This window comes from Chanos chanos, chromosome 1 (genome assembly GCF_902362185.1).
Source record: "Chanos chanos chromosome 1, fChaCha1.1, whole genome shotgun sequence".
NCBI lineage: Eukaryota > Metazoa > Chordata > Actinopteri > Gonorynchiformes > Chanidae > Chanos > Chanos chanos.
In genome coordinates, this window is record NC_044495.1 from 24,428,929 (window position 1) to 24,452,058 (window position 23,130).

The window sequence follows — 23,130 nt, forward strand, 5'->3', positions numbered from 1 at the left end:
TATTCCCGTCAGTGCCCTTGACCCAGGCACTGGCAAAAGAACTGGAGTTTGTCCCTGGGTGCTGCACTGTGGCTGCTCACTGCTCCTAGCTCGTAGTGTGTGTGTGTGTGTGTGTGTGTGTGTGTGTGTGTGTGTGTGTGAGTGTGTGCTCCTAGTGTGTGTGTGCTCACTGCTCACTGTATATAGGATGGGTTAAATGCAGAGGACAAAATTCCCCATGGGGATCAATAAAGTATCTGATGATTATTATTAATCACTTAACTCAGTGGTTGCTTCCTGATTAAAACCCTCCTATTGTTTTAAGAAATACTAACCCCTAACACCCTTCGGTTACTATGACCCAGGGTCCAATTTAACTCATAACTCAACTAAACCTTTGAATACAAATGTAAAATTTGGCACAATGTTACAACTGTAGAATACAGCCAAATCATCATACACAACATCAGCTGTTTTGTTAACTCTCTAGCGCCCCTCCCCAAAGGTCCCATACACTGCAAAAACATGAAAAATGTTTTGGTTATAGGTACAATTGTCATAAAATTCCTCAAAATACAACTCTTAGCCTTTTAAGATGTAATTGATTCTGATATATATGAACTGAAACTATCTTAACATAAATTAAGTCTATAGTGCCCTCTTTTGAAGTAGCTGACTATAACATCTGAATGTTCTAATTTTGTAAGAGAGAGAAGATAAAGTTATATGCTTATGAATTCCAATGAGACTATCTACAGTCAATCATTAGAGGTCAGGGGCATCAGTGGTTTTGATACAGTATGGAATACAGTATGGAAAAACATGGAAATTGTGTACTGCTAGCAACCTAGCATGCTAAACTAGCATGCATGCTAATACCTTTGAAATAGGCCTAGTACCAGGTATTTAAGAGTAGGTCAAATACTTGATGAATTTGTGACACTGAGTTAGACAGAGCTGCTCATAAAGATAGTTCAACATCAAAAGTTATCTTGGGTCATATTGACCCCTAAAACAATAGGGATTACTTTTTTGTGGCAGCTACACTGAAAATGATCTTTTAAAAAAAATCCCTAAATTTCCATTTTTGGGCTTATTTTAGGAAGCTGCACAGGAGGCCATGTACTTAGACTAATGTTTTATATCATTTTCTTATGTTTGAATATGATTTCGGGTCAGTCTTACAACACAACCTAATGCTAAACTTAAGGAAGTGCTAGAATTGTAGTGATATCTGTGCATATATATATATGTGTGTGTGTGTGTGTGTGTGTGTGTGTGTGTATGACTCACATTGATGAAGTGCCTAAGAAGCACGGCTGACAGTTTGCACAGAAGAAGGAAGCTGATCTGCAAAACCATGGATGTGACTGAAAATATTTGACACTTGGCCATTGCACAATACAGCACTCAAGCCATTGTTTCCCATAATACAGCTTTATCTCATCAAAAAGCAAATACATTTTTCCCTTTGTTTTCTTGGGCAATAGTGGTTTCAGACAACATATTTTAATCAGAGTGAGATCAGGATGAATGACTTTTGATCTGATCATATGACTGTTTCCGCCATATGTTAAACAACGAGACGTGTTCTTTGTACCATTGCCTTTGCAGGCAAACTCATAAGAGTTTAGGCACTGCAGCCTGACCAAACTATTTCTTGTTTACTCATATGTTTCCTTAACTTTAGCAGTTACCTGTAGCTTACAAATATATGTTTGGGTTTATCCCAGTGTTGTAGTGCTCTACTCCAGGACTTGCATCATTCACAGTATCATTAGACTTTCCCTAAACTTCTGTCTAATGGCATTCACCACACTTGTAGTTGATACTTCAAAATGTCCAGCTGTATTGTTGCATGTATTATTATGTGTGTATTATGTATTGTGTATTAGTTTGTACTTTATTATGTATTAGTCCTTTTCAAACTTGTTTAGACGAGTTCAGACTTGATGAATTGGACTTAGAGTCGAACGTCAGTGGTTTTTGAACCTAGGCATGAGCACTAGTGACTTGACACTCAAGGTAGAGAGACTCAGCTACAACATTTCATCAGTAGCCAGCAGGATGGCATGGCTCAGCTTCTTGATAAGGGCAATGTATGACACCCTTCCATGTCCCCAAAACCTATCCCAGTGTTTTGTTAGTGAGGAAAAGTGCCCACTGTGTAGCAACAGCAACACAGGCCTCCAGCACATCCTGTCAGGATGCAAGGTCACACTGGCGCAGGGGTGCTTCAGGTGGCGGCACAACCAGGTGTTGAGGAAGCTGGCAGAGCTGCTGGAGAAGTGCAGGGTGGGGCAAACAACTCCTCAGGTCACCATCGGCAGCTCATTCCCTTTGTCAAGCCAGGAGAGAACCGACAGAAGTCAGCACCAGGAAAGACAACTTCTCTGCTTACTCCTGGAAAGGCATGAGAAATGCGAGTTGATCTGGGCAAGCAGCTAGTTTTCCCACCTGAGCTCACTCAAACAACTCTCAGACCAGATGTTGTGATGTGGTCCACAGCTGCCAAAGAAGGTTCTCATCATTGAACTTGCTGTCCCTTGGGAGGAGGGGATACCAGCAGCACATGAGTTCAAGCAGCTCAAGAACTCGGAACTGGCAACCACCCAGTCGAACTTGGCTGCAGGGGTTTTGTGGGAAAATCAGCAATTCAATTTCACCGTGCTGCTGGTATGACCAGGGCGAGCCTACAGAGGGCCATCAATGAACTGGCAGAGGAAGGTCAGAAATCAAGCTTCTGGCTGTGGGGCTCAACACCCCAATAAGGGCAGCTGCAGGGGGTGGCCACTGCCCCCACCAGGAGATGTATGACATTTGGATTGCAATTGAACTCATTATGTTGAGCATGAGTTTATTAGAATAGGATTTATTCATCTGTTTAAGTAATTATTTACTGATCTATGTATGTGTGCATGTGTGTATGTATGTATTTCGCCATGTAGAACACCAAATGAACTAGGGCAAACTGGCTGACTACAGCGTCGCTTTACTGAAATCAAATTTCACACATAACTGAAGTCATAATTTGGTAAACGCGACCTTTCCCTTCAGCGTTGAACGATCTGTTGGGTAAGGGTTATTTAACTGTTTCAGGCAGGTGAGGCTGAGAAGTCAAGCTACTGGTTGTGGCTATGGAGGAGGGACAGTTTCTGGGGCTCAACACCCCATTAAGGGCAACTGCAGGGGGTGGGGGGGAAACGTTCCCAACTGGCCACTGCTCCCCTCACCGGGAGATGTATTGGGTAGGGAGAGAAACATCAGTCAACGGTGGCTCCAGCTGAGGACCCTGTAGCTGACCCAGTGTCCACCAGCAGAGGCGTGACAGGCAAAGATGCCAACCAGGAAGAACACCACCTGTAGAACACACTGATTATCCAAAGAGAACTGTGGATAACAGTATTTTGATAATATTCTTGCTTAATCTGACGTGAAGGAAGAGACACCCATATCGTAAAAAGCAGAGATACCAGAATACATAAGGAAGAGAGATATTACTTACGTACCAGGAAAAAGAATAAAAAAGAAATCTCGAATATATAAAGGCACACACGACCAGAGACACACACAGTCGCAATATCTAACTCTGGATCTGTATGTTACTGTTGGAGCTAAGTCACAAATTTCTTCCACGCAAATTTCTTCCAGACTTTCCCAACACCCAGCAAATGGAAAAGACAGCATTACGTGAACGTTACATGGTCATTAGACCGCTGTACTCAGAAGACTCCTTCACAGAGCATCATGAAAAAATTCACAGGCTGCGCAAGAGTTTCGGGGACCATATAAGAGATTATTTCACGTAAGGATATACCCACCTCAGGCACAGCCTTTAAATTGCTTTGGTGTCATTTGTCTGAATGCCTTTGGGTCTACTCTGTAATGGAAACCTATAGAGAAACTCAAAAAGAAATTGTGGTAGAATCTGTGTGTTTTTAAAAAACTTCATCACTGGAGTCTCTGAAAGATAGCTTGTGTGTTTTTCTTTGATTTAGTTGTAATGCACAGCGTGCCGAGAATGCAGCCCTTTCTGTGTTACCCATAATTCAATGGATGAAAATGTACAGAATCAAAGACTGGTTGCTCAGTGATATTGTGTCTGGTGTCAGCACTGGATTGGTGGCTGTTCTGCAAGGTAAGGCATTTCACTTGTTGCATTATACCATTGTACTTGGGAGTAAATAAACCTGGGTATGCCAAGATCAATAAAATATGTTTAATGCCAGAATCAAGTAAAAGCTGAACACGAGTGCATTTGTATCACCACTACACATCACTATCATAACTTTTATGCATTTCACAGACATTTTAGGTAAATAAAAATGAGTGTTGAATTTGAATTTTTTCCATAAATGGGAATTTCACATTATTTGTATTGTTTTCATTTTATCTTTTTTTTTTTTAGGTCTTGCCTTCTCCTTGCTTGCCTCTCTACCTCCTGGCTACGGGCTGTATACTGCATTTTTCCCTGTGATAATTTACTTTTTCATGGGAACTTCCAGACACATCTCAGTTGGTGGGCAAGCTGTCTTGACAAAAAGTTATAGCGCCATTGAACATTTGTATTACAGACGAAATGTCTGATTAAACCAACTATTGACTATAACTCTTCTCACCATTCCTCAGGAGCTTTTCCTGTACTGAGTCTGATGGTGGGAGCAGTGGTGACCAGACTGGTGCCTGATGATGGTCCTCCTGCAAATATCACTGGATTTGAGGGACTGACTAGAGATGAACAGCGAGTCATTGTGGCCTCCTCTGTCACCTTTCTAATGGGGATTTTCCAGGCACATAAATATTCAGTTTAACTACTATGAAAGTCATCACAGCTAAAACTGATTTTCATTGATCTCTTCACTGTAACTTATGCTGAAGGTTGCCAGCATTCAGATTTACAGACTATAGTACTCTGTTTACTTCACTTACTCATTTTCAGTTATGTATATTCACTGTGTAATCTATGCTTGTATGACATCCTCTCTTTCTATCTCAGTTGGGTATGGGTCTGCTGCAAATGGGTTTCATAGTCATGTATCTGTCAGATACACTGGTGTCTGGATTCACCACAGCAGCTGCAATTCAGATTGTGGTGTCTCAGCTCAAGTTTATTTTGGGACTGCAGATACCAGGTATCAGTGGACCACTCTCCATTATATACGTGAGTCAGAGTGAAAGCAAACTTCAATGGATATGATCTTTTTAAAAAGTGCTAAAAGAAGGCAGCAAAATGTATTAGAAATGTTTTCTGTCAATTCATTATGACTCCAACAGATAACAGATAAAAGTTTGTCTGTTCATGTTTTATGGCTCACTACTGCTGATCCATTTTTTTTTTTGTAGACTTTGGAGATGGTAGGTTCACAGATTACGAAAACAAATGTTCCTGACCTGGTGATGTCCATTGTGATTATGGCTGTGGTGCTCATAGTTAAGGAGATAAACAATAGGTTCAAGTCAAGACTACCTGTCCCCATTCCTATTGAAGTTATCATGGTAGGTGGTCTGGTTCACTTTATGTTTTCGTATATATTACAACATCTTTACTGTTTTATTTTTAATGAGACAATGACACTGTTACAGTGTTTTTCATATTTTGACATGTTGTTGTTTAATCTTACCTGACTGACATGAATACATTGTGCTCTCCCTGATAGACTGTTATTGCTTGCGGAGTCTCCTATGGATTTAGTTTTGATGATATTTACAAAGTTGAAGTAATTGGCAAGATTCCAAACAGGTAAACATTTACTGTCGCACTGATTACACACATTAATAGGCATGTATTACGGTTAAGTTCTTCATGTCCAGTGCAAACTCTTCTCTTCAGGTATGAAACCCCGATTTCTCCAAATATAGAGGTTCTCCAGCTGAGTGCTGTAGATGCCTTCCCTCTGGCCATAGTGGGGTTTGCTGTGGCTTTCTCTGTGGCTAAGGTCTATTCTGTCAAACATGACTACTCCATAGATGGAAACCAGGTGAGCTAAATACATGAAAATTACTATTGTTTTATACAGACACCCACACACACAAACACACACACACACACATCAAACGTTTGTATACTCCGTCAAGTTTGGACAAACTTATGAATTTATGTGTTTAATGTCTTTTTTAATCATTATTGTAGGAGCTCATTGCTTTTGGAGCCAGTAACATCTTTGGAGCATCCTTCAGGTCATTTGCTGCCAGCACAGCTCTCTCTAGAACAGCTGTCCAGGAAAGCACAGGGGGAAAAACACAGGTCAGTTCTGTCTAATTATCACTTACTGTTCAACCTCATAACTCTCCAGATGAAAGAAATGTTAGAGAAAAGGAGGGACCTGTCAATAAAACCTTAATATTTGTCAAAGTTCCCAGATGAGTAAAGTAATAAAATATTATTCTAGATTCTGTTGTTCATAATTATGTTTCTATGATGTTTCTGAAACATGACTACTTGATCAAATACAACATGAGCATGAAACATTGACTGGCATATCTGTAGATTGCAGGTCTCATATCAGCTGTAATGGCCATGATTGTCACCGTGGGAATAGGATTCCTTCTTGAGCCATTGCCAAGGGTACAAGAAATTTTCATCAAAACCATACTGCGTTCATCACTCATTTGAGACTGACATAATTTCATTGATAAAATAAAATGACTTGAGAAAGCTATTTTCTGTTTTAGACAATGCTGTCCAAACCCTGTTGTCAATTGTTCCTTCATCTGAAATTTGTAATTCATCTTAAACTTTGAGAACAGTATACAAGGCCTTTAGATGTTTCAGTGATGATATCTCGGGAAGGTCAAGGGCTTTGACCTGTGTGTTTCAGACTTTAACCTTGCTTTAATTGCAGTCTGTATTGGGTGCCCTGGTGATTGTCAATCTGAAAGGTATGCTGATGCAGGTCACTGAGGTCCCATATCTGTGGAGAAGAGACAGGCCTGATTGCGTAAGTACTGTAAATTCAATTTTTTAAATTGAGAATTATATTTCTTTGGTCCATTATTATTATTGTTATTATTATTATGATTATATTACCACTATTATATTACCACTACTGTTGTTGTCGTTGTGATGGTGTTGGTATTGGTGGTTAAGGGTGTTGTCATTATTTCTTTGTATGTATTTAGAGATTTAATCCTAAAAATCTGTGACAATAGTTACAGTAAGAAGTGTTGAGTAATTTGGAGTTTTTTTCCTTGTTGTTTTTTCTCCATCAGGTTATCTGGGTGGTGACCTGTGTGTCCTCCATCTTGCTTGGGCTGGATTTGGGGCTTGCTGTGGGTTTGGGGATAGAGCTGTTAGCTGTGGTCTTCAGGGTTCAGTTGTGAGTGTGGGATTAAGTTTCACTCCATACATGAGGGTAATGTTTTGGGATTCAATAATGATAACTGTGTTTTAAAGAAATGTTATTCTACTGCAGTGGTGCTCTGTGCACCTGATTGGTTGTGCAGCTGCAGTCGCGACTACAGGAGTTTTACTTTGTTCTTCAACCTGTTGTGTGTAATTTAATAGTCAAGCAAGATGGAGCTCCCCATAAATGAGGGGTTTGGACTTGAATTTAATAAAGCATAGCGTACGTTGTCCTGTTTGTTTTCCAGCCCTCGTTGTTCCGTCCTGGCTAACATCACAGGAACAGATCTCTACAGGGATCGAAAAGACTACGTCCATGTGAGTTTCTGATCTTTGCTGATGATAATGTCTTGGTTGGGTTCATTAGAAGGCATGATGAATTAGTTTATAGACAAGAGGTTGCTAGACTTGTAAGGTGGTGTGGACAAAACAATCTCTAGCTTAGCATAAATAAAAACCAAGGACATTGTGATTGATTTCAGGAAGACAGCAGACGCATTCCTACCACTGAGTATAAAGAAAGAGACAGTGGACAGAGTTGATTAATAAATTCTGGATACCATGATCCCTTCGAACCTTTCATAAGAAAAGAATGTGTAATATATAATTAAAAAAGCTCACCAGAGATTGTACTTCTGTGACAGTTTAGGAAATGTGGTGTACCAAAGAATGCAATGATCGAGTTTTATTCATCTCTCTGTGTAGGTTGGTTTAGCACGTTTTATTAGGCAGAGAGGAAACAGCTGGAGAGAGCTGTAAAACCCATGTCCAAAGTAATAGGTTGCTCTCTGCTATCTCTATCTTCAATCTATAAATACCATCTAATCAGAAGGCTCTGAAGGTCATAAATGGTCCCTCTCACCCAGTTTCCACTTTTCCAGCATCTTCCTTCTGGGAAGAGTTCAGACAAGTTCAATCTCAGAACTACGCAGTTTAAAAACAGCCTGTTTGCTCCTTCAACTCTTAGTTGTTCCGTTAATTCTTTGTTATTCTTTTTTAATCAGATATTGTTGTACTTGAATTTTTGTATGTCTTAGGTGCAATAGGTCTTATGTTTCTGTGTGTGACTGGTCTCTAAATGTTCCCAACTGACATGTCCTGTGTTATCTTGGCCTCCATGGGCACGCCAAAACAAATTCCTAACAAGCCTCATATTGTAATGACCAGTAAAGATGTTTCTGGAGCCATCTCTCCCTGGAGATTATTGCCCACAATAAATACATGGATGCGACTAACCCATCAATAATTTTTCTTTCCTCTCAGATATATGAACCAGAGGGTATTAAGATCTTCAGAATCCCCTCACCCATTTTCTTTGCCAACATTGAGTTTTTCCGCAGCAAACTTCTGGAAGCAGTAAGTTCTTGTTATCAGAATATGTTCCGTTGTTGTTGTTGTTGTGTAAAGAGACATTTTAGGTAGTTCTGAGGTTTTTTTTTCAGGTAGGCTTTGACCCTCTCAGAGTTTTGAGAAAGAGGAACAAAGCCCTGAGGAAACTCAAGAAAATGTACAGTAAAGGAGATCTGCAGATGACTTCTGTAAGTAACAGGTTGACCTGGCTGGCTGTAAATTTAGGTCAATTTTAAGGTGCAGCCTACATAACAACTTCCTAGTTATTCTCACTTGCTGAATTCCCTTTACTCTACCAGAGAGGCATTGAACTCACAGGCTCTTTGCAAAGAGAAGATTCTGAAGTCAGTGAGAACAGTATGGAGGAACTCGACAGGCCCACAGACTTCTCAGATCTTCCTGTCCAGGTGAACTGGAGAACAGAGCTTCCTGCCAACATCGTTGTGCCCAGAGTGGACATCCACAGCTTGGTCTTAGATTTTGCTGCTGTGTCCTTCCTTGACATCTCTGCTCTCAAGGGGCTGAAAATGGTACACACTTAAATAGGCATCGCATACAGTCAGTCATGTTACATTTAGGCCGTGGTTTCTATGGATTGTTAATGACAGCCAGTAGCATATTTCAATTCCAGTTCTTCCAGGCTTTTCAGCACAATATCATCCAAAAATGTTTTTCTTCACAGACATTGAAAAACTTCCTGAGAGTGGATGTGGAGGTCTATATTGTGTCATGTGACGGTAAATTACTTTTGATATAATTTCTTGATCATGAGAACCCATCCAATGCCAAACTTTAAATGACTTGAATCTCCACAGCATATGTCCTTGAGAAACTCCATAGCTGCATGTTTTTTGATGATGAGATCAAGACATCCATATTTTTCCCTACTCTTCATGACGCCATGTTGCACATTCTGGAAAAGCATTACAACCAATCAAATGAAAACAACAGCATGATGTGGTAAGGGAAAAAGTAACAAAAATAAACTCCGCTTAGATGTGCACTTGTTTAAATAGCCTGCTTTCCTTATATTTACACTGCTAGTGTTGGCAAAGTACTGTTGAAATACTTATAAGGGCAGTAGTTTTGTCATGAGTTTATGACAGAAATAGCTATGTGTGCCACCTTAGTCAGATCTATTACTGTCTGCCTAACTTCCCTCAGAAGGACGAGTTGGTAAAACTGGCAAAACTACCTAATTGCAAGAAGTGCCCAGGCAAATCTTATTTAATTTTGTCCCCAGATTCTTCATGCCAGACTTTAAACATGGAAGAACATCCTCAGCTTTGTTGGGAAATGATGGTGACATTCCCTAGTCTGGAACAACAGGGATGGGAGGTGTCCAGTCAGGAAGACAAAAACGTTAACGGTGTTTTGTTTCTATGGTACAAAGACACCTGACAGGAAATGCAAGTGCACAGTTTTAAAAACTGTATAACTGTGCCAATTACAGTGATCTCATGATGGCAATATTGTTTTTACTGTCTCACTTATGGCATTCTCTACATATGCTTGTAAGTTTGAATATCTAAAGTGTGACTAATTACCAAAAACTATAACATTTCCGGATTTATGAAAACTGGTTGGCACAGTATGTACAGATAACCATTTGAGTAATCTTAGTGTTTGTTTGTTCCTATTGTGACACAACAGAGGGAAAATGTAAACACGTTGCATATAAACCACCTCTGCCAAAAATTTCAATATCATGTTGTCACAGTGTATTTCATGCTGTTTTATGTGTCTTTCTTAGCAAACATGTTCATGGTTCCTTTCAGTCAATCCTTTTATAAATACAAGACAAATGAACTGATATTTATACATTTAAAATCTGATATTCCTCATTACACACTGACAATGTTGTATGTTCTGTTAATGTATGACTATTCTTTGTACCATAAGCCTGTAATTTCAAGTTGTGAGTAAAGCCTAAACACTATGTCCATCCACTTTGATCCAATGGCCTTATTTCAGAGGAAGTTGTGAATTCAGTTTAATGACTATGTCTGTCTACTGTGATATCACTGTTGTCATATTGTTGCTGCAATAAAATATTTACCTGAAGTCAAAGTCAACTGCTTGAAGTCAGCCAACACATACTAGGATGACAAAAAGAGAACAAAACAAAGAAATAAAACATGATCTGATCTTTCCATTTTGTACAAGCACTGGGCGTGTTTTAGCTCATTATGTTGTAATATGACCTGTAATAAACTTGAATCAAAGTCTTATGACCTCTTTGTCAAGATGAGTCTGTTGTGCTCATGATGAGCACCGCAGCGTAAATGATCTTATCACTTAATAACTTACAAACTTCTGTGTTAGAGAGTCTAAAAAGAAGCAACAAAAAAAACATTTAAGCCTGAATGCAAGACATAACAGATTTACCACAGAGTCACATACATCTTGTGCATTTAATTCTTATGACATTCATAAAACAACAAAGTTGACAAAAATAACTTTCCCAGTTCATTTAAAAAAGAAGCTGACAGCAAACTTTACAGGTATTTCCTCACAATCTAGACAATAATTTGAGACGCTTTTGCACATGAACTCGAATGCCATACAAAGCAGACTCTAAAACAAGAGTTTGAACCAAAAAACAATCACGTACTACCCTGAACTAAACTCACTCATGTCGTTTGGGGCCCCAAAGAAAGGACCAGCAGTGAGGCAAAGATAAGTTCCTGGTAGCTAAAGAGGAACATTAAGACTGGTCTACTGGTAATACGTTCTGTAGCGCGCCTGGTCTGGGTGGTGAGGTCCAGGCATTTGTCCCTGAGGTGGGGGGCCCTGCATGCGAGGCGGAGGTACTCTAGGGGCTGGCCAGAGGCCAGGACTCACCCCTCCGGGCTGGCTGAAAGGTGGGCTGAGGGTGCCTTGGTCCTCAGAAAATGGAGGGTTGTAGTGACGTGGCGGAGGAGCACTGACTGGGGGGCCACCATGCTGAGGAGGTGGTCCTGGTGGAGGATGGTTCATGTAAGGGGGCATCTGACCCATCAGGTGTGAAGGAGGAGGGGTGATGGGAGGTGGGACAGAGGACATTGGAAGAGGAGGGGCCTGGTTATATACCATGTGAGGTGTGCTGGAGCCCTGTGGGGGGTGCTGCAGGGAGTGGCTGATAGGGGGAGGCGGTGGTGGCCCATAGTGTGGCTGAGGTGGCGCCATCATGTGGTGAGGGTGGGACACTACAGGCTGGCTTTGGTAGTCTCCTGGGATATGATGCGGGGGAGGAGCAGAGCCAGGCTGAGGCAGGGGTTCACGAGAAGGGGCAGAGCTTGCGGTGTCATCCTGGATAGGTACAGTGATGAGGTTGCTGTGTTTGCGTGTGGTCACCGTGGCAATACGGAAGGTCTCTTGGGCTAGAGAGCGGGGTGGTCCAATGTCTGTCGGAGGTGGCTGAGCTTGCGGGGCTCGCGGGTCATCATGGGTGGCTGTTTGGGCCTGGTTGTAATGGTCATGACCTCCATGTGTCAAGGGAGGGGGAACATGCACATGGGGCTTGGGCAAGTGAGGGGGTAAGCGGAAGCGGTCGGACACGTCAGAGGCACTGGGAGGGTGCTGAGGATCTGAGCGTCCTCCAGTGGCCTTGTTGGCCCTCATGTGCCGGTGGTTGATATGAGCCTGTAGGTCTCGCTGGGAGAGGTAGGTGCGCTTGCAGCCCTGAATGATGCTGCACATGAAGAGGGAGCCGCGCTGGCACTGCTCAATCCGCTGGACCGGGTCTGTGCAGCTGTACAAGGTCAGACTAGACAGAAACCAGAAACTTAGTAAAGACGAATGGGTCCCGACACAACCATCAAAGCAGAGCATTTACATATGACAGAACGTACTATGTAGCGACATCAACATTGTGCAAAAAAAAAATAACACTGATTTGCATTAGAGTTGTGCACAGCGAGGAAAAATCTTGTGAAATGAAGGAAAAAAAAAAACTGTGATAACTTACCCTGGGCACATTTTATCACCTTTCCTTTCATGAAGCATTGCACATTCATAGCAGAAAACATGCTTGCAAGGTATCTGTCAATGACAAAAATAATTTCAGGATGCTAATAAATGTGAGGGTGAAAATTCAGGAGTCAGAATTCAAGAGACAGTTATGGGTCAAGTTATAAACATGCTCACCATGCGTCCATAGGTCTTAATGGGCAGGCCACACTTGTCACAAAAATGAATTGACATGTCATCCTTCTCACCAATTAAGTTTAGCTAGAACAAGAACCCCAAAGCAGTCAATACAAACATGTATTACTTTATAGTCAAATTAAAATGGTAATCTAAACAAGTTAAAAGTGACAGGAGTTACCAGTTCTCATACCTTGTAATCCCAGTACAGTTGCTGTGGAAACCGTCTTTGACTAGCAAACGCATCTCCTGACTTTGCACCAAAGACAAACCTCTCCTCCTGCTTATAACTTAGGTCATCTGATAAAGTACAGACAAGACAACTGGTTTGATATATTACACTCATTTCAAAGGCTGCATTAGTGAAAAGCTCAAAATGGTAACTTGTCAAAACAAAGTACCATCATCTCCCAAATGAGACTTTGACGGCAAACGGCCCATGGGTCTCTGTGTTCGGGGTGTTGGCTTGCTGCTCCTGGCTTGTTTGGGAAGAAGTTTGATGGGGATCCGCTTACGAACATCAGGGCCACCTAATATTCCAGAGTTTTCCGTGCCCTGCATATCATTGTCTACTGGAAGGAAATAAATTTACTTAGTTGTGGCAAGAACATCTTAGCATTAGTTTGGCAGTACTGTTTTCAGCTTGACATATGACAAACCATTCCAGGAAATCTGTACATGATGTTAAAAATTTGGTGAGATACTTGAGAACGACAGGGGGCACCCTACAGTGACTGCTACTTACAGTTCTGTACTCTGGATGCTACCTAATACCACACTACAGATAATTAACTTGAGCCTTATTATGAAACTTAAAAACAAACAAACAAAAAGCAGTAAGTAGCTTTAATTGTGATTTTGCAAAGAGAAGGGCGTTAAATTTAGTCAAGCTATGCTGCATGAAAAAAGGTTGGTGCGAGACTGAACATTATCTTTTGTACAGTAACTGTGTCAACCAATAAGCAATGCTAGATTTAAAGATTATCTATGTTCAGGATCAAAATGAAATACTTCCGCTGATACATTTCCAGGGTAGTGGTATTATTTACATTTCATGAAAGGACTTCAAAGTCTCTCGCTCTCTCTAAAAAAAAGGCAAATAAATACGTACCATCCATTGAGTTGCTGGCATATTAATTACTTTTTAAACAAAACTGACAAAGCATACCGAGGCCTTCCTTTGTGAATTAACTAAAGTAGCAGAGACCGGCGGGACTAGTTAAAAATGCAGTTTTGGTGAATATGTTATCCATTTACTCGCATGGAGCAAGCTAATTCCACGTTAGCTAGTTAGCTGGCTTAACCCAGCTAACAATTTTTGAACTCTCGCCAGCGCTAACCTATACTGAGTTATCCCTCAACACACCGTGCTACCAGAACACTAGCTTTTTAGCCATGTTTTGTGTTACGCACCGACCTTTTAGCTACTAACAGGAATAGTGGCTGCGGTAGAAACATAAAACACACACACACATCTATATATATATATATTGCATAACAAACAGACATATGCCATGAGAGAAGCACGTAAAAGTATAATAAGATTAGGAATCAAGCTAGACAGAAAAGTGTGATGCTAGGATAACTAACGCAACAGTGGTCAAAAAACCTTTCACTGGATACTGGGGGAGAACAGTGACTTTGCTTTAAGTGAAAGATAGAGAAGCATTTAAGGCAAGTTTCAGTATTTTGTTTTACCTTTTAAGTATACTACATTGTATACTACAATACACATAGTTCATACACATAATATGTGCATCCTTACCATTCTGGTCCATGACTTCCTCAACTCTTCTTCTTCATTAGTTGTAAGTGCACTTTAAAATACATTGACAACTGACTGCCACCTACCGGCGCGAAAGCATAGAACAAGTGGGCATGACCCCAAAATTTTACCGCCATTTTTTTCATCTGATCAATTGGTTGATAAGTTTAATCGAACAGTAGCTTGGATCACTGGCGGACCCCCCCTCCGTGCTCCTATGGTTGAGAAAGAGTGGCGAAAGTGAGAGGAAGTGCCCTTCTAGTGGAGAAAACATGATGCAGTGCCCTATAAGGTACCCTTACAGTGGTCTAAACTTGATGTTCCCTATGTGTGCCCTTCCAATGGAAAAAGGAGCCGTTATGAAGTGCCCTCTATGCTGCCCCTACATGACAGTGTCCTGAAGGGTGCCCCTTCCAGTAGAGAAAATGGGATGCAGTGCTGTGTAGGGTACTTCTACAGGTGAGAAAACATGATGGAGTGCCCAGTTAGGTGCTCTTCTAATGGAGAAGCACCCCTCCAGTAGATAAAATGTGATGCAGTGCTGTAAAGGGTGTTCTTACGTGCGTGAGCATGGGGGGAAGTTTTCTGATGGATGCCTCTCCAGTGGAGAAAATGTGATGCGGTGCCATATAGGTGCCCTTCCAATGGGATAAACTTGAGGTTCCCTACAGGTGCCTTTCTAATGAACTGAGAGAAAAAAATCCCAGTGAAGAAAATGAGATGCAGTGCCCTACAGTCTCCCCCTACAACGTGCCCTCTAGCGCAGGCTTTCCCAAAGCGGGTGCCGTGACGACAGTCTAGGGGTGTCACCAAATACTTTGATAAGATTTTATATTTACATCTCAAACCCTGCTTATATTCAAAACACATTGTATGGCTGCTAACAAATCTTTTCTGTGTTTCTGCAAGGGGCTGATAAGTTTGGCTAATATCTAGCTCGCATTTTGATGTAATCTCATCTGCACTGCCCCTGTTTTTTATTTTTCAATGTACCGTTTAGGTTAGGTTAGATTATGTTAGGTTAACTGTATTTGATAGTAAAAGATAAAGTAAATTGTTGCCAAGGATTACACAAATGAAGTTTCAAATACTCATTCCCATTGTTAAAAACTTTTATTCCATTCATTTAAGTTTTCAGTTTTAGCCATACCCCCTCTAAAATGTTCAGATGTCAGAGGGGACTTAATACAGTCTGAACTGTAACCCTGACATCCTACTACAGTGTGTGAGGTAGGTAATACTGCAAGCTTTCTTTGAAGTTGTAAAGATTTATTGTAGAGTTGTAGAGTTTTACCAATGATGCATTACTAATACTAATATACAAAATGCAAATACTAATGTACATACATTGCAAGTGCTTTTATAGATAGCTGTGTCACTTTTTTTTTTCAGCCTAGATGTCTGGCTAAGGAGCTAGCTAACTAAACAGGTACCTTGCTTAGCTGAATCTATGCTAACCTGTCAATTTGGGAATCAAGCATAAGTGTAAAAATCCTTCCCTAATTATTTTAGGGTAATTTGCACAAAATGCCCCTAGGACTTTAAAGTTTGCTGTGAATTGCTTTTTCAACTAACTTAAGAGCTGGGTTAGCATTGGGCTGTCCAATGATTACAGAAGGCCAAGAAGAGGAAGAAAACTGAAGCACATACAAAAGGAGCTTTTTGTTCTGTTTGTAAAATAGGGCCTAAACAATTTAAAGGTTTATAGCTCCCTGTGTGTTTTTAACATAGAGGTGTGCTTATACTTTTAATCTTAATCAAGGGTGAAGACTATTTCATCATACATGATGCATCATAGCTTTTTTTTACACTGGTGGGGCCCCATGTCGTGCATTAGGTGCTCTTTTTATTTTTTCGCCCCTGCTCTTCAAACTGAGTACACCACTGGCTGGGATGATTCTTCTTAGTGGAGTGTCACCTTTGCACCTTACCCAAAACAAAGAAATTCTGAAAGGGTAAGCAATGCCCATGGCTGCTCTCAACCTGAAGCTTGTCTCATAGCCACAGTATATTTCTTGCTTCACTCATAGAAAAGAATAGAATAGAATAGAATAGAATAGAATAGAATAGAATAGAATGCCTGTATTGTCATCACACATTGTTTTGTGGAGTTTAGTTCAGTGATCACTCTGAGATAAAAGCATTAATCATAAATCAGGATTGTCACACTCCAAAAAAAAAAAAACTGCACCAATTGTGAAGTGTTTGAATAGAAAAACTCTTCTCAGTTAAATGTATAAAACAAGCTCAAGTTTGGCATGGGGTGTCTAGAGACCATATTCAATTTTAATTGCTATATTTACACAAACAGCAGTGCCATGAACTTGAATTTCAGGAAGCTGCAAGAGCTTTATATTTTCCAAGGTAATTAATGTGTCATTGGCTTTTGCTTTTGAAATGAGCTGTGAACGCACAAAAGTCCAAATCGAACCATTCACACTACAAAGAATTTGACAGTAATAACATATCAGTCATGTTCCTCCTTTCAAGATATATTGCATTAGTAACCCTCATTATAACACAGCTATATTACCAAAAACCTTTGAGTGATTGATGGAGATGGGGTGAACACTTCTTCAGCTGGTGGCAGATGAGCTTGGCAGCTTTGGCTGCATATCATCCTAAAAACAATTACCAGGGGCTTGGGTACTTAGTGAAATGTTTTTTTAGAAAAAACACTACAGTTAAAGCCACATCAGTTATGAAAGCTCTACCACCTGCGGTGATAAGTGATGGTAAAAAGAAAGAACAAAATATTACGCAGGGAAAGACTGTTGCTTATGAACTTTAATTAATTTGACACAATAACACTTGAAATATTCACTGAAGACTACAGGATCTACTAATCCACAGCCTGTTTTGTTAAAGAACGAAAGGATAAATGAAAGGGTACAGAACCTTTAAATAAAAAGTCATTAAAAGGAAAACAGAAAAGGCTCTAAACTGATGAACCCAATTAAGGCACTCTCTTGAAATGCAGAAATATCTCCTTTGCAGGATGTGAGATGTGAGCAGAGCAGAACACAACCATGTCTGTTCCACAAGGAGAACGGGACCCCAAACTGCTTTATTAGTCTCTGTCAATTTGTTCTGACAGAGTTGCAGGTAGAACTGAGTGGATGGCTAACAGCTTGGAGAAGTGCTATGAGATACTGACTGTTTCTGAAGGGTTGAAAGATGTTTTCGAAGAGTTGACTAAATTTGCAAATAACTGTCAATTCCAAATTCAGCAAAATATGACATGACACATTACTGTTGAAGCTCTACTGTAGTCCATGGGTCTGCATGTGTCTTTTCAGGTGTTTACGTACTGTATAACTCTTTGAGCACAGGGAACAGGGGAATGGCCTATTAGCCGAGTGTGTTAACACATGTGTGTTCCAAGAATATTTTCTCCCAAAGCATTTTCCGCAAATCTGACAGACATAAGGACGCTCTCCTGTATGCTTGCGCATATGTTCAGTGAGATGCGAAGATACTCTAAAAGACTTTTCACACAATGTGCAATGATATGGTTTCTCCCCTGTGTGTGTGCGCCTGTGAGCTTGTAAATCACCAGCTGAAATGAAGCACTTTCCACAGTCAGAGCACATGTACGGCTTCTCTCCCGTGTGTATTCTCGTGTGTATCCTTAGATTTCCTGACATCGAGAAACACTTCCCACAGTATGAGCAGCAGTGAGGACGCTCTCCTGTATGAGACACCATATGGGACTTCAGCTGAGCCTTGCTAAAAAATCGCTTTCCACATTCTGAACAAAGGTGTGGCTTCTCCCCAGTATGATTAGAGAGGTGGGCAAGCAGGCTGCTCTGGAGGGCAAAACACTTGCCACACTGGTCACACTGATGCGGTCTGAACTCTGGGTGAATTTTCAAGTGGCTCCTCAGATCACTCGCCAGGGGAAAGATCTCCCCACAGAATCGGCACTCTCCTGGCTGTAGATGGACTTTGGGAGTTTTTACGGTTTTTTTGGTATGTAATGGATGAAATGTTTTAACATGGCCCCTTAAGTCACTGGCACGAAGAAACAACTTCTCACAAAACTGACACTTGAGTGGTGGACACACACCAGGAGTGAGTACATCATCGCCTTCACTTGCAGAATGAACTCTCTTGTGAAACATAAGTGATCTAAAGTTAGTGAACTTTTTCTCACACTGATCGCATTGGTGCACTGAGTGTGTTCTGTGTTGAGTCTGGTGTTTTATCAAGTCCCTTAATGATCTAAAACTGTCACCACACTTAAGGCAATTATAATTTGAGTTCATATAATGTCTGCGCTTGTGAGTAGCAGCATGCCGAGGTGTTTTGAAATACAGTCCACACTGGGAACATTTGTATGGACCCACTGCTGCATGTCTCCACTGATGGGCAGACAGCTCTGAGAGATACCTAAAACACTTTCCACATTGGGGGCACTTGTGGGTTTTCCTCTCAGTGGAATGGAAAATTTTTTCAGGTCTACTTGAAATGACATCACACTCAGCTGAACATGAAGGAGGCTGAGTGTGAGCAGAGATGGGGCGTGTAACTTCAGTTGCACTCTCAGGAAGTACTTGAATGGAACTGCCTATATGACAGGAGAAACAGTTAAAAATCACGACATTAAGAATATAATCTAGGTTAGATTAGATCTTTATTAATATATGAAACATAAAAGCAGAAGGACTGACCTGTTTGAACAGTTTTTGAGAGTCTGACCAAAGGTGAGCTGGTTGAGCCAGTCAGTTCAGAGATAATCCTGAGAAGAGAAATTAGCACATGATAAGTCTATGTCATGTACCTGTAAGGGAGACAGTAAGTCCTTAATGGTAACTACTTCACATTTACACTTACCTCTGCTGTAAAGATTCAGACAGCAACATCTGAGGCTTTGGCTTGGATGCTGTAACATTCTGTCTTATCGGGGTCTTACTGTACATTTTTTGAGAATTCACTTTCTGGTTTCCTTTATTAGCAACAGCACAAGAGTGCACATCCAAAGGTAGGGTGATCTTTGTGGCCACAGGTGAGGTAGCTGCGTCGTTCACTGCTTCATAGGTTGGTTCTCCATCATCTTCAGGGGAAGAACAAGCACTACTCTGTGTTTCTTTTGTTGCCAACCTAATTTTTTCCACTCCTTGCCCAAATTTATCCACATCTTCCTCTCCAAAACAGTTTTGGAATTCCACCTCTTCAACCTTTTGGCACTTTGGATCTTCTTCTTGGCACAAATTCGAACTGACCTGGGCTGGGCCTTCAGAGCTGAGAAGGGAACGAAGATCCTCATCAGTGTTTCCAAAACTGGAGATGACCACTTCAGTCACAGGAGGAAGAGACAGGGAGGAGATGATTCTGTCTACTACTATTGATGGGAGATCTGGTTGAGGAAGGCAAATATTCACACATAAATACAAATTACACATGACTAATCAGCAAAGCAATGAACTCAAGTGGTTATTACACAACACACAATTTTTAAAAAAAAAAATAGCAACATGTATGTAGCAGTGTACATACATACCATTCTTATCCAAGTTTCCACAGTAATTACTTTTGAGCAAAGACAGCAACAGCTCAGGCTGACAGTCAGTCTGCATACACTCAGAGGGAGCAGCGTTAAGATAATACGCAGCCTGAGAAACAGAATTGGATTCAATTAAAAAGCAATCAAAATTAATATTGCTTAATTTCCAGTGTAACTAAGGAAGAGTGATACATTCAGGAGTCAGTATTTGTACCTGTTTAAAGTTTGGCACAGGCAGCAGCTGTTCCAGTCTGGAGAGAAGGTAGCCTATCAGAACCTGTAGTGCTTTGTCAAAGTCAAGACCATACTCAACCGGAAACACCTCCTACAAGAAAAGTTTTAAAAGTGTGAGTAGTCATCTTCAGCTCAATTATACTAGAGATACAATTATCAAGAACATAATATCTACTTTTAAGTTTGGTAAATAAAAGATCAAATTTCATCAGACAGATATTCAAGATTCAAGATTCAAGAGTTTTATTGTCATGTGCACAGCAAAACAGGCAGTTACACTGTACAATGAAATTCTTACTTTGCTCATCCTCCTTTACCAGACTTTTACCAGACGAGTGTGAATAGAATATTGATAGATATTGATAGATATTAACATCACACATAACTATATTTGAGGCTGACCTGATAAAAGTGTTCCTTTTTCAGGGGATCTTCTAAAAGACTCATCACAAGCTTCATCAAGTTGGTTTGTAATGCATTGACCTCCGAATCACTAGACTGTAAGTTAAAATAAAACACATTAAGTCTCATTCATTGGGTGCTCCAATACAAGTTCATAATTCCAATATATTTCCATAATTAGTCTATAATTCATTGTAAACTCCGTTGAATATAAGCTTTTGGTGTCCCCTCCTGCTTGGCCATTCATAAGTGACATTATCACACTTCTTAAAAAAAAAAGTACAGGTGATCACCTCCGACATGTTTAAAGACTGAATCCCGCTTAGATGGGCCTTGACTGTCTTTAGGTCAATCGGTATCTCACCCTTGCACATCTCCAAAATCATCTGAAACAGACAGCAATGAGATTAACTCTCTTTGGAACATAAACTTTGAACTGGACATATTTGGAAATTTCATTTGGTTAGTATCACCTTTGCCCTCAAGCCCAAAATCAGCGTTGTCCTTTGCCTTGCACTCAGAAGCTCTGGAATCACCTTTGTAACTTGAGTGACAAACTCCTCTAGTTTGTCAAAATGCTCTAAATTCTGTTGCTGAGCGACCTGCCACATGAACGCAGACATGAGACGTAGGGGAGGCACCAGAAGGCGTAGGGAGGCAAGTGGGACAGGAATACCTAGGGGAAACATGAACTGTTAACTTGTAAACGTGGTAAAGGGAAAACCACTGTGGCTACAAACTGAGCAATTTAGCTACAGACACTTTCCGTTCAGATTTTCGTCGCGTTGCCTATAACAATACAGACAACTGGCTTTATTTACACTTTAACAGTTCGCCTTTCCAAAGCCGCATCTCGACTAAACCTAATATTCATTTTCTTTGTCTATCTAAAGGCTAACACACCTGATACATACTGGTAGCTAATCGAATAGCACTTGCGCAATGGAAAGTCTGTGACACTCTGATGGTTATTCGAGAAGTTAAAGAACGAAAAATGATTATACAGACATGTATATAGCTGGGTGCTGGCTGGCCAGCAGTGAGGTGTCTAACTCCAAATAGTTGCCTAGTATCTGGGAAGACAAACCGTTCGCATATATCGATACATCTTGTGTCTGATTAATAAACGCATGTGGTCACTTCGGTCGATGCATACCCATACTTCTCTCTCAAATCCCAATAATAAGCAAAAATATGCAAAAAAAAAAAAAAAAAACCCGCTCAGTGCCCCCGTCCTTAAATTCACAACATTTGCGTGCGCACTTTGATGACGACGAAAACATGCCTTCTTATCAGCGTTCCTCTTTGAATTAACGGCTCCACCTACTGAGCTGGAGAGGGCTACAGTGCGTTTAGAGGAAGAAAGAGAGAATGAAATCCTTTGTGCAGAATTCGTTCTGTTACATCAGTATTTTAAATATTTGATATAATCAATGTGCTTCCTGAAAATCAAATTTAACATTCTTTTGATTGCAATCGAGAATGTATGCTCCATATTAAATAGGAAGCAATTCCTGGTACAACACTGTCATTTAACTTGAAATCGACAAACAGCGAGATAAAATGTATGTTTTTCTCTCGTTTCACTTTGGCAGTTTGTCTTCAGTTGTGTTCATGTATACAGCAAACTGACTGTGGTGCTTAGATGTGGCTAGAGATCGGGCACAATGTAGTGTAGGTTCTGTGAGTGACACTGTAAGATAACAAGTCATAACACCAAAGGAGTGAAGACTATACAAATGATAACAAACCCAAATTATCAAGGAGGAGATGACAGAGATCCGGCAAATAGAACGTCTGAGATGTGTTGTGTGTAGTTTCACCACCACTCCACAAGGTGGTGATAGCACCACTGATCCACCCCATAACAAACATAAAATTGCAGTGGGCATTTCGTACTCTTTACATGGAGGTGTTGTCAACATTCTATTCCATTGATCACTCACCGCTCGGAAAATATGCATAGCATACATTCATGGTTTTCTGAGGAAGAAGGTAAAGGTTTTTTTTTTTTTATCCTAGTTGATTAGCTACATAGAGCGAGCTTACTCAGTAATGTTACCAGTCTTTTCGGAGTCACTGAACCCTCCAGAGTTAGCCTGCTGGTCCGTCAGGAGAAAGTGCACTGCCTAGTCTACACGCTTGTTTGTTTGCTTTCAGTTTGGTCGCTCAGTTTCTTTAGCTAGTTATTCAGGCCCTAACTTGTGTCACACAGAGAATACGTTACGTTATACAAAATACAAAATCATGCTATGCTGGCCTTCAGTTGTACTAACTGTTGGTTTCAAATCACTAGGATAGCAATACAGTAAGTATTTTTAGTTATATGTTTAATTATTTCGGAGCTGATACAAATTTAAACTCTCCCTAGGTACCCCACTTTATTTTTTTCGCCGTTTGGTTCCCCCGTTGCGGCTTCTTTCA

General features: G+C 40.6%; 3 protein-coding genes across 7 annotated transcripts; 1 reads left to right on the plus strand and 2 right to left on the minus strand.

Moving 5' to 3' along the window:
* The first annotated feature begins 3,650 nt into the window (after positions 1 to 3,650).
* On the plus strand, positions 3,651 to 9,635 carry LOC115813709 (chloride anion exchanger-like). The gene is made up of 18 exons (XM_030776311.1): positions 3,651 to 3,784; positions 3,978 to 4,117; positions 4,388 to 4,498; positions 4,609 to 4,769; positions 4,976 to 5,140; positions 5,323 to 5,475; positions 5,637 to 5,719; positions 5,810 to 5,957; positions 6,110 to 6,223; positions 6,467 to 6,544; positions 6,822 to 6,917; positions 7,189 to 7,295; positions 7,570 to 7,639; positions 8,585 to 8,677; positions 8,764 to 8,859; positions 8,971 to 9,201; positions 9,354 to 9,408; positions 9,487 to 9,635. The coding sequence occupies exons 1-18, from the start codon at positions 3,651 to 3,653 to the stop codon at positions 9,633 to 9,635; spliced, it is 2,184 nt and encodes a 727-aa protein (XP_030632171.1).
* Positions 9,636 to 11,249: 1,614 nt separating this feature from the next.
* cbll1 (Cbl proto-oncogene-like 1, E3 ubiquitin protein ligase) lies at positions 11,250 to 14,577 on the minus strand. 5 transcript variants are annotated; one of them, XM_030781127.1, is made up of 6 exons: positions 14,565 to 14,577; positions 13,201 to 13,368; positions 12,993 to 13,099; positions 12,800 to 12,883; positions 12,621 to 12,694; positions 11,250 to 12,419 (listed from the first exon to the last, which is right to left on the minus strand). In XM_030781127.1, exons 1-6 carry the CDS (start codon positions 14,575 to 14,577, stop codon positions 11,390 to 11,392), a joined length of 1,476 nt encoding a protein of 491 aa, XP_030636987.1. In that variant the 3' UTR covers positions 11,250 to 11,389. The 5 variants fall into 5 exon arrangements, with proteins under 5 accessions (XP_030636987.1, XP_030637020.1, XP_030637006.1 ...); XM_030781160.1 differs by lacking the exon at positions 14,565 to 14,577 and having other exon boundaries at positions 13,273 to 13,369; XM_030781146.1 differs by lacking the exon at positions 14,565 to 14,577 and having other exon boundaries at positions 11,250 to 12,404; positions 13,201 to 13,363.
* A 4,251-nt stretch (positions 14,578 to 18,828) lies between these two features.
* On the minus strand, positions 18,829 to 21,618 carry LOC115813779 (uncharacterized). Its single transcript, XM_030776434.1, has 10 exons — positions 21,610 to 21,618; positions 21,180 to 21,308; positions 21,000 to 21,092; positions 20,707 to 20,802; positions 20,285 to 20,395; positions 20,068 to 20,179; positions 19,401 to 19,923; positions 19,238 to 19,305; positions 19,045 to 19,134; positions 18,829 to 18,956 (listed from the first exon to the last, which is right to left on the minus strand). The coding sequence occupies exons 1-10, from the start codon at positions 21,616 to 21,618 to the stop codon at positions 18,829 to 18,831; spliced, it is 1,359 nt and encodes a 452-aa protein (XP_030632294.1).
* Positions 21,619 to 23,130: the final 1,512 nt, after the last annotated feature.

Excerpts from the sequence above, each read along its gene's own strand:
- LOC115813709 (XM_030776311.1), top strand. The coding sequence starts at position 3,651 with ATGGAAAAGACAGCATTACGTGAACGTTACATGGTCATTAGACCGCTG. Across the intron at positions 6,545-6,821 it reads TTCTTGAGCCATTGCCAAGG|TCTGTATTGGGTGCCCTGGT; the intron begins GTACAAGAAATT and ends CTTTAATTGCAG. Across the intron at positions 7,640-8,584 it reads ATCGAAAAGACTACGTCCAT|ATATATGAACCAGAGGGTAT; the intron begins GTGAGTTTCTGA and ends CTTTCCTCTCAG.
- cbll1 (XM_030781127.1), bottom strand. Across the intron at positions 12,695-12,799 it reads TTAAGACCTATGGACGCATG|ATACCTTGCAAGCATGTTTT; the intron begins GTGAGCATGTTT and ends TGTCATTGACAG. Across the intron at positions 12,420-12,620 it reads GGTGATAAAATGTGCCCAGG|TCTGACCTTGTACAGCTGCA; the intron begins GTAAGTTATCAC and ends GTTTCTGTCTAG.
- LOC115813779 (XM_030776434.1), bottom strand. Across the intron at positions 21,093-21,179 it reads TTTTGGGCTTGAGGGCAAAG|ATGATTTTGGAGATGTGCAA; the intron begins GTGATACTAACC and ends TGTCTGTTTCAG. Across the intron at positions 20,396-20,706 it reads AAAAGGAACACTTTTATCAG|GAGGTGTTTCCGGTTGAGTA; the intron begins GTCAGCCTCAAA and ends CTTTTCTTGTAG.